The sequence below is a fragment of the Giraffa tippelskirchi genome, chromosome 13, assembly GCF_054371585.1.
Source record: "Giraffa tippelskirchi isolate mGirTip1 chromosome 13, T2T-mGirTip1v1.2.pri, whole genome shotgun sequence".
Taxonomy (NCBI): Eukaryota; Metazoa; Chordata; class Mammalia; order Artiodactyla; family Giraffidae; genus Giraffa; species Giraffa tippelskirchi.
The window spans coordinates 85,346,243-85,359,229 of record NC_137287.1 but is presented as its reverse complement, the minus strand read 5'-3'; the positions used below and the strand labels follow the sequence as shown (position 1 = coordinate 85,359,229).

Genomic DNA, 12,987 nt, shown 5'->3' with positions numbered 1-12,987 from the left:
TGCAGTTTCCTGGGGCTTCCAGATAGCTGTCACTCATCACGAGGAAAATGCAAGATTTTGGATGAGTCGGGGGTTGATAGTCGGTGTGTAGATGTCATCTGAGCTCTCTGGACTAATAGGTTGTGATTTTCCCAGGATGAGTTTTTCCCTCCTGAACAGGCAGGTGGGGCAGGGAGGAGAGTCGGGCTTGGACCCAGCTCTGCTGTTCTGGGCTCCTGGGCGGCGGGTGGCTCACCCATCTCCTCTGTGGAACCTGGGGTGGGGGTCAGGCAATCAGATTTTTCCAGCCTGTAGTTAAATATCTTTTCTCAGCATTTTGACCTCCTCCTTGGTAAGAACATTATTTTCTTAGTGTTTTCTGGCAGGTTAGTGCCATGTGCTGTTGTTGTTTAGTTGCTAAGTCGTGTCCAATTCTGCGACCTTATGAACTGTAGCCCACTAGCTCCTTTGTCCATGGGATTTCCCAGGCAAGAATACTGGAGTGGGTTGCCATTTTCTTCTCCAGGCGATCTTCTGACCCAGAGATCGAACCCGAATCTTCTGCGTCTCCTGCACTGGCAGACAGAGATTCTTTGCCACTGAGCCACCCGGGAAGCCCGCCATGTGCTGTACTGTATCATTTATAATGTAGACTCCTCACTGAAACTTGTTTCTGTTTTCTACCTCAGTTCTAGGGGCTCTGGATAACAGCTGAATTATTTGAACGTGAATTCTGAATGTTTTTCTTTAAAACTCACAAAAATCAACTTTCACAGGTATAGAACACAGTAGACAGTTGGAGTAACTTAAAAGTAAATTTTTTCATGAATTCTTTAAGTTGTGTCTGTTTATGATGAGTGAGTTCTCTGGTGCTGTTAATGTCAGGATTTTTCTGGTGATTCTGTTTAGTGAGAGGTGAGGGTCTTGAGTCTCGCAGAGTTCATTCATTAGTTTTGTAAAGATCATTGAACCTGACTTCAGGTGTCCGCTCCACTACTGACCTTGGCTGGATGACAAGCCATTGACCTCCAGGTACAGTGTTTTCCCTTCTGTAGTATGGAGACTGCATGCTGCAGTCCATAGGGTCTCGAAGAGTCAGACACCACTTAGCGACTGGATGACAACAGCAACATGGAGATGTCATCTTTCGTGGTCGCTGTAATACTGAAGGTGGCATAAGGTACGTGGAAACATGCAGCATAAAACTTAGCATGTTGTAGGCGTTCTATTATTCCTAGCTGAACCTGCTTCTGAAAATAATAGGATAAAGTACATTTTAATGAAGCTAGTTTTATTTGGAAACCTTTAATAAGAATGATTGCACTGTAATTACAGTTCAAGATTCCTGGTACACTTTAGAAAAATAAGACACAGAAAGTGGCAAGCCCTTTGTTAGCTCCCAGGAGCTGTGGCTAAGATTGAAAGCTTTCTTGAGTTAGGAATGTTCATCAGAATAATTAGCTTTTTTTTAGTGTAGCTTTGAAGTGAAGAAAAAGGAGCATGAAGGTGTGAGCGAGAAGTCTTTGCTCCTTCTGCCACTTGACTGTTGGCGTGGTTTGTTGCCATCCTGTGCCTGGCTGTATGAAATACCCACCCAAAGGGGATTTTTTTAGAGGGGGAGGGAGACAGCTTTATTGAGATGTAATTCACATACCATACAAGTCACCCATCCAGAGTGTCCAGTTGAGTAGTTTTTAAGCACATTCGCCAAACGATGCAGTTACCACAACAAGTGGTTTTAGCACGTTTTCATCACCCCAGAAAGAAGCTCTGCCCACCCGCTCCGTTTCTCTGCAGCGCTCCCAGCTCTAGAGCCGGCCTATTGCAGTCCTTTCCAGTGAACGGTGGGCTTCCCTGGGACTGGCCCTTCTCTCCACATGACGTCGTGAAGGTCGTCTGCTTTGTAGCACAGTTAGTGCTTCCTTCAGTACTCATTCCTTTTCATTGTCTGATCTGCTCCACTGTGTGTGGACCACCTTCATTTATCATTTGTCAGTTGATGGACATTTGGGTTGTTTTCCACTTTTGTCTATTATGAGCAATGCTTCTGTGAACATTTGTGTACAAGTTTTTGTGTGGACCGATGTTTTCATCTCTCTTAGGTATGTGCCTTGGTGTAGAATTTGGGGTGATACAGTAACTATGTTTAACCTTTTGAGCACCTGCCAGACTTATCCAGAGTGGCTTTTTATACAGTTTGCCACTTGTACTGGCAGTAAATGAGGGCGCCAGTTTCCTGCATCCTCCCTAGCATTCCTTAGTCCTCTCTTTTGATTCTAACCAGCCTGGAGGGAGTCAAGTGCTATCTCATTTGTGGTTTTGATTTGCATTTTTCTGATGGTTAATGATGTTGAGTATCTTTTCGAGGGCTTATTGGCTATATCTTTCTTTTAATCTCCTTTGGAGAAGTGTCTATTCAGATCTTTGGCCTATTTTTACTTGAATTATTAGTCTTTTTGTTATTGAGTTGTAAGGGTTCTTTATATATTCTAGATACAGATCACTTACGAGGTATACAAATATTCCAGAGTTTGTATGCCTTCATTATAATGATCATCCTGACTGACTGTGGGTCCAGCCCTATAGTGAGAACTCCTTATGGATTATTTCTTCTGATCTTCATAATAACCCAGAGGTATAGATTGTGTGTTACCCTCAGTTTACACATGCATGATTGGAGACTTAAAGAAGTTAAAGAACTAGTCTGGAGTCAGACACTCAGTAGTGACTGCCCCAGGTAGAGTCACACGTGGTCTGTGCCTGCCCTCTGCAAGCTTCGTGGCACGGGGGTGCCCCCCCTCCAGACTGCAGTCAGCCTTGGCCTCGCCCTCTCTTAGTCTTTACATCTGTTTTCCGCCGGGAGTTCCCCTTGGTGTGTGATGTGTGTTGTGCAGAGCTCCTCTTGTTCTGGTTCTCTCTCTGATTCTTTGTTTATAGAGTAGACACATGAGACAAAGGAGCATAGGGCGTAGAGCCCTCAGCTTGGTGCAGTGAAAACGCTGTAAGCAGTGAGGTTCCCCCCGTGGGATGTTGTAGAGTCATTTCCACAGGGTGGGGGCCGGACCCTGTGGCCCCTTTCACGTCAGGTATAACAGCCCTCGAACAGCCTGGTGCATTGCTGCTCCTGCTTCGGGTTTTGTTTTTACTTTTAAGTCTGAACACAAAAAGTGCTAAGCTCTTGGATGTTAAAAAGCGTCAATATGTCTTTATCCTTCAAAATTCAGCCTCCTTTGAAAAATATACTTCTCATTCCACACATGGAAAGGACGCTGTTGAGGGTGTAGGCCCTGGGTCCTGCCACAGCAGTGTTTGGGTCTCAGTGCTCCGGCATCCTCGCAGGGTGGCGTTGACTCTCTTAGACCTCGGTTCCCTCACCTGGGGCAGCAAGGGTGATCGGAGTGTCCCGTCCGAGCAGCTAGCAAGGTTCTCTAGCGCTGGTCTGGCGCGTCGTAAGTGCTTGGTAGATGTCCATTATTTGAGGGATATTTAGGGACGTGAATGGTTGTTACTGTAAAACTTAACCTCATCTTTACATTTTTCTCAGAGGAAACACAAGAATAGAAGAGGCTTGTGAAATGTATACCAGAGCTGCGAACATGTTCAAGATGGCCAAGAACTGGAGTGGTATGTATGAAGGTGTTGTTTGTTTGCTTTCCAGGCAAATAACTTTAAAATCACTTTGAAGAAGAACTTGATCTTCCCCTTGGAAAAACTGCTGGCTGCGTGGGCGGGGTGGGGAAGGGGGGCTGTTGATCCAAGGGAGCAAAGCTTGAAATACTGATTGAAGTTTAGGCATAAAGGTGTGTCTGCTTTAGTGTTTGTAAAACACTTACTACAGTGGGCATGTGGTGATTAAAAAGACTTACTGTACTTGGAGTTAAGAAGGGTAACCTTTGCTGTTTACTCATGTGCTTAAAGGAGTGAAAGTACAAGGAGTGAAAGTTAAAGTAAAAGTAACTGAAAAAAACTGTCAGATAAATAGAAATGCCTGCTTTGCTTTGCCTAAACATTAGTGGAGACTTTCTAACCATACCTTACCCTAATAACTGATTGTGGTCCCCTGAGAAATGAGGCAGTGGGGGTGTTACTTCTAAACCCTGACAGACTCCTCATTTTCTAACATAATACTTTTACGCAGGGAAAGTACACAAAATGAAATCAGAATTCTTTCCATTATTCTGAGAGGGGGTAGCTCTTTTCCAACAGTGATTCAAGAAGCAGATTCATTCTCTACCCCTGGAAAAAAGAGGTTACATGAAGATAACCTTCATGTAAGAGGTTACAGAGAAGGTAACCTCTCTGTAGTGAAGGCGGACATGGCTGTTGACCAGGCAGGACATGGGTCTCTGGCCCCGTTGAGCCTGCAGATGACCTGAGGTGGGGGGCCTTTCCCTCCCAAAGTGCGTTTGTTTCCCAGGGGCTCTCCCAGCTTGATGGAGATGTCCGTGCCACGCCGAGTCATGTGAACGTAAGGTGTGCGATCTCTCCGCTTGTTTCTAAGGTGGACGCTTCCAGGTCAGTTCCGTGAAGTAGATGCTGTTGCACTAGATGGCCCTGAAAGGTCCTTTCTGACTGTGAAATTCTTTTTAAAATATTTAGATAAGAAAGGTATGTTCTGTTTCCAAAGTGCCTTTGCCCCTGAATTATAATGTATTTTAAAAGAGAGGAGAAAAGAGGATTAGCGGTCACCTCTTTTTTTGGTTCAGGTCCTGTCAGCGTTCTTGTTCAGTTGCTCAGTCATGTCTTAACTCCTTGTGACCCCACAGACTGCAGCACACCTGGCTTCCCTGTCCTTCACCCTCTCCCGGAGCCTGCTCAAACTCATGTCCGTTGAGTTGGTGATACCATCCAACTGTCTCATCCTCTGTTGTCCCCTTCTCCTCCTGTCCTCAATCTTTCCCAGCATCAGGGTCTTTTCTAATGAGTTGGCTCTTCACATCAGGTGGCTAAAGTATTGGAGCTTCAGGTTCAGCATCAGTCTTTCCATTGAATATTCAGGGTTGATTTCCTTTAGGATGGACTGGTTGGATCTCCTTGCAGTTCAAGGGATGCTCAAGAGTCTTCTCCAGCACCACAGTTCAAAAGCATCAGTTCTTAAGGGCTCAGCCTTCTTTATGGTCCAACTTTCACATCCATACATGACTGCTGGAAAAACCAGGATCAGATTCTGTAATAATATGTAAAAAGTGATCTTATGTAAAAAGACCTTTTTCTTCCTTTATCTGAGGACCAGATGTTCTAACCTCTGAAAATTCCTTTCAGAGGAACATTACTATTTATGTAACTGAAGGGGAGATATATGTGTATCCTCACCCCTACCCTTGTGATCTCTGCCTGGGCTGACATCTCCCTGCTTCTTGACTTTACCTGTGTGTTTTAATGAAGAAACCAAAGTAGCCTTGTTAAATCTCAAGTCAGGTCATGTTATCTCAGAGCAGAGCTACAATCCTTTATGGTGGCCTTCAGAGTCTAGCTGGTCTCCCATCCTCTCCTGACTCTGGACGCTTCTCCTGCCCGCCCACTCCTTCCCCAGCTCCCTCCTCTGACTCTCTGCCTGTGCTGTGCCCTCCCTTTGACACTGTCTTCCCCACAGTAGGGTGTGGCTGGTCCCTGTTTTCCTCCAGGCCCTTCTACAAATGTCATCATCCTCTTAGTGAGGTCTCTCCTGGCCATTCCTGGCAGTCCACTCTTTGGGGAAGCCCCTTCCCTTCTTCCCCGATGCCCTTACCACCATCTATTTGTGTTGTCTGTGCTTTTACTATGTGCTGTCCCTCCCTGGAACATAAACCTTGGAAGGCCAGCGTGTTTCTGTGCTTTCTTTCTGCCCTGCCTGCAGGGCCTGGACCCATGTGTGCAGCACAGTAGACAGGTGCTCAGTGTATTTTGTGGAGTGTTAGGTTCCTTAAGTTTGAAACTAATAGATACCACTGTTTATAAAATAAACAATAAGGACCCTATTGTATAGCATAAGGAACTATACTAGATATTTTTAATAACCTATAAAGGAAAAGAGTCTGAAAATGAATATATATATACACACACACACACACACACATAACTGAAACAGTTTGCTGTACATCTGAAACTAACAACATTGTGAATCTCAGTTCTCAGTTCAGTTGCTCAGTCGTGTCCGACTCTTTGCGACCCCATGAATTGCAGCACGCCAGGCCTCTCTGTCCATCACCAACTCCCGGAGTCTACCCAAACCCGTGTCCATCGAGTCAGTGATGCCATCCAACCATCTCATCCTCTGTCGTCCCCTTCTCCTCCTGCCCCCAATCCTACCCAACATTAGGATCTTTTCCAGTGAGTCAACTCTTCGCATGAGGTGGCCAAAGTATTGGAGTTTCAGCTTCAACATCGGTCCTTCCAATGAACACCCAGGACTGATCTCCTTTAGGATGGACTGGTTGGATCTCCTTGCAGTCCAAGGGACTCTCAAGAGTCTTCTCCAACACCACAGTTCAAAAGCATCAATTCTTCAGTGCTCAGCTTTCTTCACCGTCCAACTCTCACATCCATACATGACCACTGGAAAAACCATAGCCTTGACTAGATGGACTTTTGTTGGCAAAGTAATGTCTCTGCTTTTAAATATGCTATCTAGGTTGGCCATAACCTTCCTTCCAAGGAGTAAGCATCTTTTAATTTCATGGCTGCAGTCACCATCAGCAGCGATTTTGGAGCCCCCCAAAATAAAGTCTGACACTGTTTCCACTGTTTCCCCATCTATTTCCCGTGAAGTGATGGGACCAGATGCCATGATCTTAGTTTTCTGAACATTGAGCTTTAAGCCAACTTTTTCACTCTCCTCTTTCACTTTCATCAAGAGGCTCTTTAGTTCTTCTTTACTTTCTGCCATAAGGGTGGTGTCATCTGCATATCTGAGGGTATTGATATTTCTCCCGGCAATCTTGATTCCAGCCTGTGTTTCTTCCAGCCCAGCGTTTCTCATGATGTACTCTGCATATAAGTTAAATAAGCAGGGTGACAATATACAGCCTTGATGTACTCCTTTTCCTATTTGGAACCAGTCTGTTCCATGTCCATTTCTAACTGTTGCTTCCTGACCTGCATACAGGTTTCTCAAGAGACAGGTCAAATGGTCTGGTATTCCCATCTCTTTCAGAATTTAGGTTCTTTGAAATTGTTTCCATGTTGCTGTGGTGGTGATCATGATACCACTGTATCTCATCTCTTTAGTTTTAGAAGTTATTTTATGAGGATAAAAGAAATTGTCTGATTCATCTGCTACTCTGCTTTTGAGAGATCATCCTGGGAGGAATTAGATGTTTACATTTGAGGAAACTGGGTCTGAGAAGGTGTGTAACTTTATTTTGATAATATGCTCCTTTCAAGATACTTCCACATTGGCAGAGATGGAAGTTAGTGGTGTTTGGAGCGAGTGCTCAGATTGAAAAGGTGAGCCAGCATCTTGTTTTGGAAGGTGGGAGTGTGAAATTGTCAAATCAGCTCTTTCAATACTGTCCGGGGAAGTGGAGCCAGCCCGGGAGAGCCTCGGTGCTGTGCTGTTACCCCCAGCCAGGAAGGGATGGAATACCATTGGTTCTGGGATGGCCAGCATAGCTAAACTGTCAAAAAATGAAATTACTGGTGGGAGGAGGAGGATTAAGTTGTAAAAGAAATGATGACATTTAAACCCAGCAAAGCACAGGTGTGCTCTGAGGGCAGATATACGTGTGATTATGAAAATGGCCAGCACGTGAATGTGTTTCTGGGGTCACGCTGTCCTGACCACTTTGCCTAGAAGGTCCGAGTGATGCTACACGCTTCTGAGACCCAGCTCATCAGAGCTGCTCTTGGGCTGTCGCATTCCTGAACTGTGCTGGGAAGTTCCCAGCTGCCCGGAGGTCCTGGGTGCCTGCCCACCACTTGGCAGCAGCTTCGACCCTCCTCTGGGCCGCCAGGTTCATGATCCACAAAGGTAGGGGTCAAGGCCAGGCTTCTCCGGTCCCACCTCCAGTCCTGGGCCAGCGTTGGCTCAGACTGGCAGGGTCCAGGCCACACGGGTGCATCCATATCTTCAGAAGTGCCTGGGCGTTCTCTTGTCCTGTGCAGAGCAAGAGTTGAAGCTGGGCGGCCTGACTTGGGGGCTTGTGCTGCCTCTTCTTATGTTGCCATTTCTCTGGCTATGCCGGCCGAGTCAGTGGAAATGGACCCTCCTGGCCTCCTGCCTCCTCGGAGACGCCCCATCAGTGTGGGGCCTGCACTGGGGACGGAGCTGAATGCTGAATGTGCAGTCAGTGTGGAAGGAGGCCTGAGGCTCAGAGCAGCACTTGTTGCTGGCCCGTTGGGTCTCGGGCGTCTTTGTGGCCACCAGAGGTGACTGGGTCACACGCATGTGTGCTGCCATCAGGATGGGGCCTTCCCCAGGCGTGGGCTGGAGCGGGGCTGCCCTGGGGGTGACTGCCCCCGTGTTGACTCACCCACGTGTCGTCTTCAGCTGCAGGAAATGCATTCTGTCAAGCCGCCAAGCTCCACATGCAGCTGCAGAGCAAACACGACTCAGCCACCAGCTTTGTGGATGCCGGGAACGCCTACAAGAAGGCAGACCCCCAAGGTGAGCCTCGCACCCCCCAGACCTCCCGCAGGTTCTGCTGCTGGAGGGAGACGCACTCCCTGACGGTGGAGATTCGGAGATTTTTAACTCTGATCATCTGAAGTTTCTGTGGAGAAAATTTGTTAAATTTATCCTGTTGTCAATACCATCTTCTTAAACACCCATCTATGCTGCATTGTGGACAGTTTTTTGGAAATTAGCTTTAACTTTACGTCTTCTAATGTTAATTTCATGAACGTGTACCTCGCTCACTAAGGGAAACAAAGGTTCGTTCCGTCCCTTCTGAATAGTTTATGTGGAGATGCAGTGAACGGGAGGTCGTAAAATCCGATAGTTACAGTTTATACACACAGCATTCATCTGACATTTTTAGTATACGTGCTGCCAAAGCGAGTACTATCTGACTTTTTTTAAAAAGCATTTTTCCAAGTGGTTGTGAGGTTGGTTGTGAGGAAAGAATGATCTCGGGTATTTGAAGTGGTGAAGTTTTCAGATGTCCTTTGTTTTTGAGTTGGAGAAGCGTACACTCTGCAATTGAAGGCCTGACCTTGCTCCACACATGCCTTGTGGTTGTGGGATTGCCCTCCTGTCTCAGCAGCCCGTTTTAACACAGAAATCCTGAGTTTCCTGACCATCTCACACTGAAATAAGGGCTGTGGTATAAGGATTAGCCGTAGTTTATTTCCAAAGGGAAAAACTGGGCACATCCCAAGCGCACAGTAGAGTCATTGCACATCAGCAATTAGTGCCACACCCATGTGGTGCAGGCACTCAAGCCCTGACGTCCGGGAGGCCCTGTGACCTGGGACATGTTTGCACGGCAACTGAAGGACCACAGGGAGCGGAAACCTCAGGTCACAAAAAAGCGTGTGCTCATGGAAATGCGTCCAGAAAACAGAGGAAAAGGGCATCAAATGCCTAGCTGGGGAATTGAATGGGGTTTTGTGGGTATCTCTTCAATTTTCCTGTATTGTTAAAGGCACAACTATCCATATTTCTTTTGCAAGTTAGGGGGAAATCGCTTTCATTGTCACTAATCTACTTACTTTCCTGGTTCTTCCATCGGGCTTTTTTGCTTTGCTGCCTGTCCAGAGCAAAAGCGGTGCCCTGGGCACTGCCAGCTGCGTGCCTGCATTGTAAACATCTCTGCTCTGTGAGATGGGCACTCGTTGGCCCTGTGTGCCCAAGCTGTAAACGCCTCTGCTCTGTGAGGTGGGCGCTCGTTGGCCCTGTGTGCCCGAGTTGTAAATGTCTCTGCTCTGTAAGGCTCACTGTTCTGAGAAATCGGTGTTATTCATGAGCTGTCTCGTTTATTAGACTTTTTCTTCCTGTTGATATTCGTTTGTACACCGAAAGTTAGCATCTTCTAACCCTGTACACCCCAAAGTCACTGCATACATGTGACGTCAGCGAGGAAGGAGCTGCCCTCAGGTTTTAGTGGATAGATGGATGGGTGTTGATGCTGGCTTCGGCTCCATTGTTCTGTCTTCGTGATGCAGGGTTCCCTGTGAGGTCCTCAGGGTCAGGATAGCCAGCCTCCCCACGCCCCCCTCTCTGATGCTGCAGCCGCTGTGTACTGGCTCGTGGAGGGGCTGGGCATGTGCAGATGTGTGTTTGCTTCTTACCAACCACCCTGCCTCCCCTTTGCCCCAGCAGAGCCCCCTTAGCAGTCTAGAAGCCCCCAGGAAGACAGGCTTAGCAAACCCTCTGACTGAATGGATTTTTCATTGTTTCTCTTGAATGCCTTCGCTTCAGAGGCTATCAACTGCTTAAATGCAGCCATCGACATTTACACAGACATGGTAAGACCTGCCTTGCTTGAGCGGCCGTGGGGTGGAGCCCTCAAGATGGCTCACAGTTAACTGGGATGTGACCGCTCTGTTTCCTCCCCAGGGAAGGTTCACGATTGCGGCCAAGCACCACATCACCATCGCAGAGATCTACGAGACAGAGCTGGTGGACATTGAGAAGGTGCGCAGATGGGGGGAGCTGGTGTGCGGGGACCCCAGGCGCCCCTGCGGTGGGGACGTGAGGGCAGAGGGAATCACATGCAGGTGGGGTCCCCTGGAGATCTCGGGTGGTGGCGGGAGGGAAACCCCTTGCCAGGGCTCCAGGCTGCCTTTGCTCAGATTTGGGACAGCATTTAGGTAAAACTGAGCACCGTGGGCAGCAGGCATGCATCAGGGAGGGACGGCTGGTTCTGTCGGTGGTGGACACTGAGCTCAGAGATCACCTTCATCCCTTGCCTGCTTCCGCCCTGGACTGTTGTCACTCTCGCTTCCTGTTTCACCTCTCCCTTGGCCTCTGGAGCATGGTCCTGCCTGGTGCTCTCACCCCTGCCCATGGCTGCTTCCTCCTCTTCTCTGGGGGCTGGGTTCTCATCCCCTCCCTGCCCTCGCTCCCATGGTCCTCGGTGCTCACACAGCTTCACAGCATGAAGTGCTCTGTCTGGCAGCAGCTCGTCCGTGTCAGCAGTGAATCAGGTGGTTTCTCCACTACTTAGAGCCTCGGGGCCCGCCTCCTCGCCTCCTCACCCGGCACCTCTCCCCCTGCCGTGCTCCCCTGTTCCTCGTGTGGTGGCCACCCTGACCTCTCCAGAGCCTCTCACGGGTCAGGCATGTTCTGCCTCAGGGCCTGTGACTGCTGTTCCCTCTGCTCTGAGCTCTTCCCCCACACGTCAGTTCTCCTGCAGAGCTTTGCCCATTTGATACTGTGATGAGAACTGTCCCAGCCGCCTCATGAAAACTGGGGCCTCCACCCTCTCCAGGACACACCCATCGCTCTCCACCTCAGGGCCCCCTTATAGGCGCTCTGACGGCCCACTCACCACCCCTGTCTCGCTCTCTCCCTCCACTGCAGTGGGTGCCCCACACTGGCCCAAGCCTGCCTCTGGTATACCAGTGTGTCCGAGACTCTGGCTCTGCTGAGCGAGCCGAGGGTGCCTTCCCGCCAGAGCAGATGGACAGCCCCTCAGGACTGCCATGGGACAGGCTACTTCCCCCTCTGACTTCACGGGGACGCCCCTGTTGGTCACGTGGCTCAGAACTCGCTGTCTTGTGTCATGGACTGTCTCTGGGCCATTCCTGTCGTACTGTGCCCTGCTCTTCTGAGGCCACCCTCAGACCTTGACCACATCAGGGCCGCGTGCCGTATCTCCTGGGGTGGTTTTCTCTGACCCAGGAGCAAGTGATGAGCCCCAGCCCTGAGCCCGTCTTTGCAACTCTGAGTCTGTAGAGTCGATGGCAGAGCAGGAGTAGCAGGGCTGGGACGCTTGTCTGGTCAGGGTGTCTGGAGCGGGCTTCGTCTTTACTGAGTCTGAGCTGTCCTGAGAGGGTGAGTGCTGGTGGGCAGAGTGTCTGGCCAGCCGAGGCCGCTGCGTCCTCTCCTGACCTCAGCGTTCCGTTTTCGGTCTGAAGGGCAAGGTCTCTGGCAGCCTCTTCACCACATGCGTCTCTGTGAGATTCAGGGCGGCTAAAACGATCTGTGGTGAATTCCTGGTTGGTTTTCTTTTTGTTAAACAATGTTGACAGTTTGTCACGGGAGTTCCTGCAGCCTGTCACGTCACCCCCAGTGCTCCTGCTGTTGTTCACGTTGCTCATGGGCCCTGATGGGGTTGGGGGTGTTGGGGTCAGGGGTGTCAGCGGTGTGGAGTGAAGGCACGTGGAGCAGCTCACCTTCCCTTTGGGCTCCTGTGTCTAGAAACGTCCTTGCCCTTGCCTCCCTGGTGGGCCTCTCCAGATTGGGTCGGTGGCGCACGACATTTGCTTGAAAAATCAGTTACACTAAGGCACCTTGTGTCTGATTCATTCACGATTGAGTTTCTTCCCTGTTAATGTGGCCACAGTGTGTCCCTGGTTCACTCGGATTTTAGCCAGCGAGCTGGGACATGTGAAGTTCAGTAAACGTACATTTCTCCTTTGACTCCAAGTAAAACATTAATATAGTAACAGTCATAATCATCAGTGACCCAGAGGAGCCCTGGTTCAAGTCCCTGGAGAACGGGGTTTCTCTTGTCTGTGTTAGCATAGAGTAGGTGTCTATAGGGTAGGGTAGGCTTCTCAGGGTGTAGTTTCTAAAAGAATGATCCGTCTGAAGGCTGTTTTACCTACACAGTGGGCTCTAGAGCTTGACCCTCAGCCGCTGTGTTGTCTGTAAGGCTCTGCTGGTGACCGTGGTCCTGGAGCCCCATCTCTGCCTTCAGGGCCCAGTGCTCTTCAGCATGCTGCGGCTTATCAGGCTCCCCAGGGAGAAGTATAGTGATTGCTTTATCCAAATTAGAGGGTAATAATTTTGTCTGGATTCATTGTTACATACTCTGTTGTTCTTGATAGTTGTGTTCTACTTTTGATATTTATTATCATCCTTGAGGGCTTCCCAGGTGGTACTAGTGGTAAAGAATCCTCCTGCCAGTGCAGGAGACACAA

At 48.9% G+C, this 12,987-nt stretch overlaps 1 protein-coding gene across 4 annotated transcripts in view; it reads left to right on the top strand.

Moving 5' to 3' along the window:
• The window catches only part of NAPB (NSF attachment protein beta), a 34,894-nt gene that overhangs the window by 10,069 nt on the left and 11,838 nt on the right, over positions 1-12,987 (top strand). Inside the window, exons 2-5 of one of the 4 annotated variants that reach the window (XM_081559194.1) lie at positions 3,524-3,601; positions 8,433-8,563; positions 10,319-10,365; positions 10,457-10,534. In XM_081559194.1, the coding sequence (XP_081415320.1) occupies positions 3,524-3,601; positions 8,433-8,563; positions 10,319-10,365; positions 10,457-10,534 (334 nt within the window). Of the gene's footprint in view, positions 1-3,523; positions 3,604-8,432; positions 8,564-10,318; positions 10,366-10,456; positions 10,535-12,987 lie in introns of all 4 variants that reach the window. The other 3 variants (XM_081559193.1, XM_081559195.1, XM_081559196.1) reach the window with 3 other exon arrangements.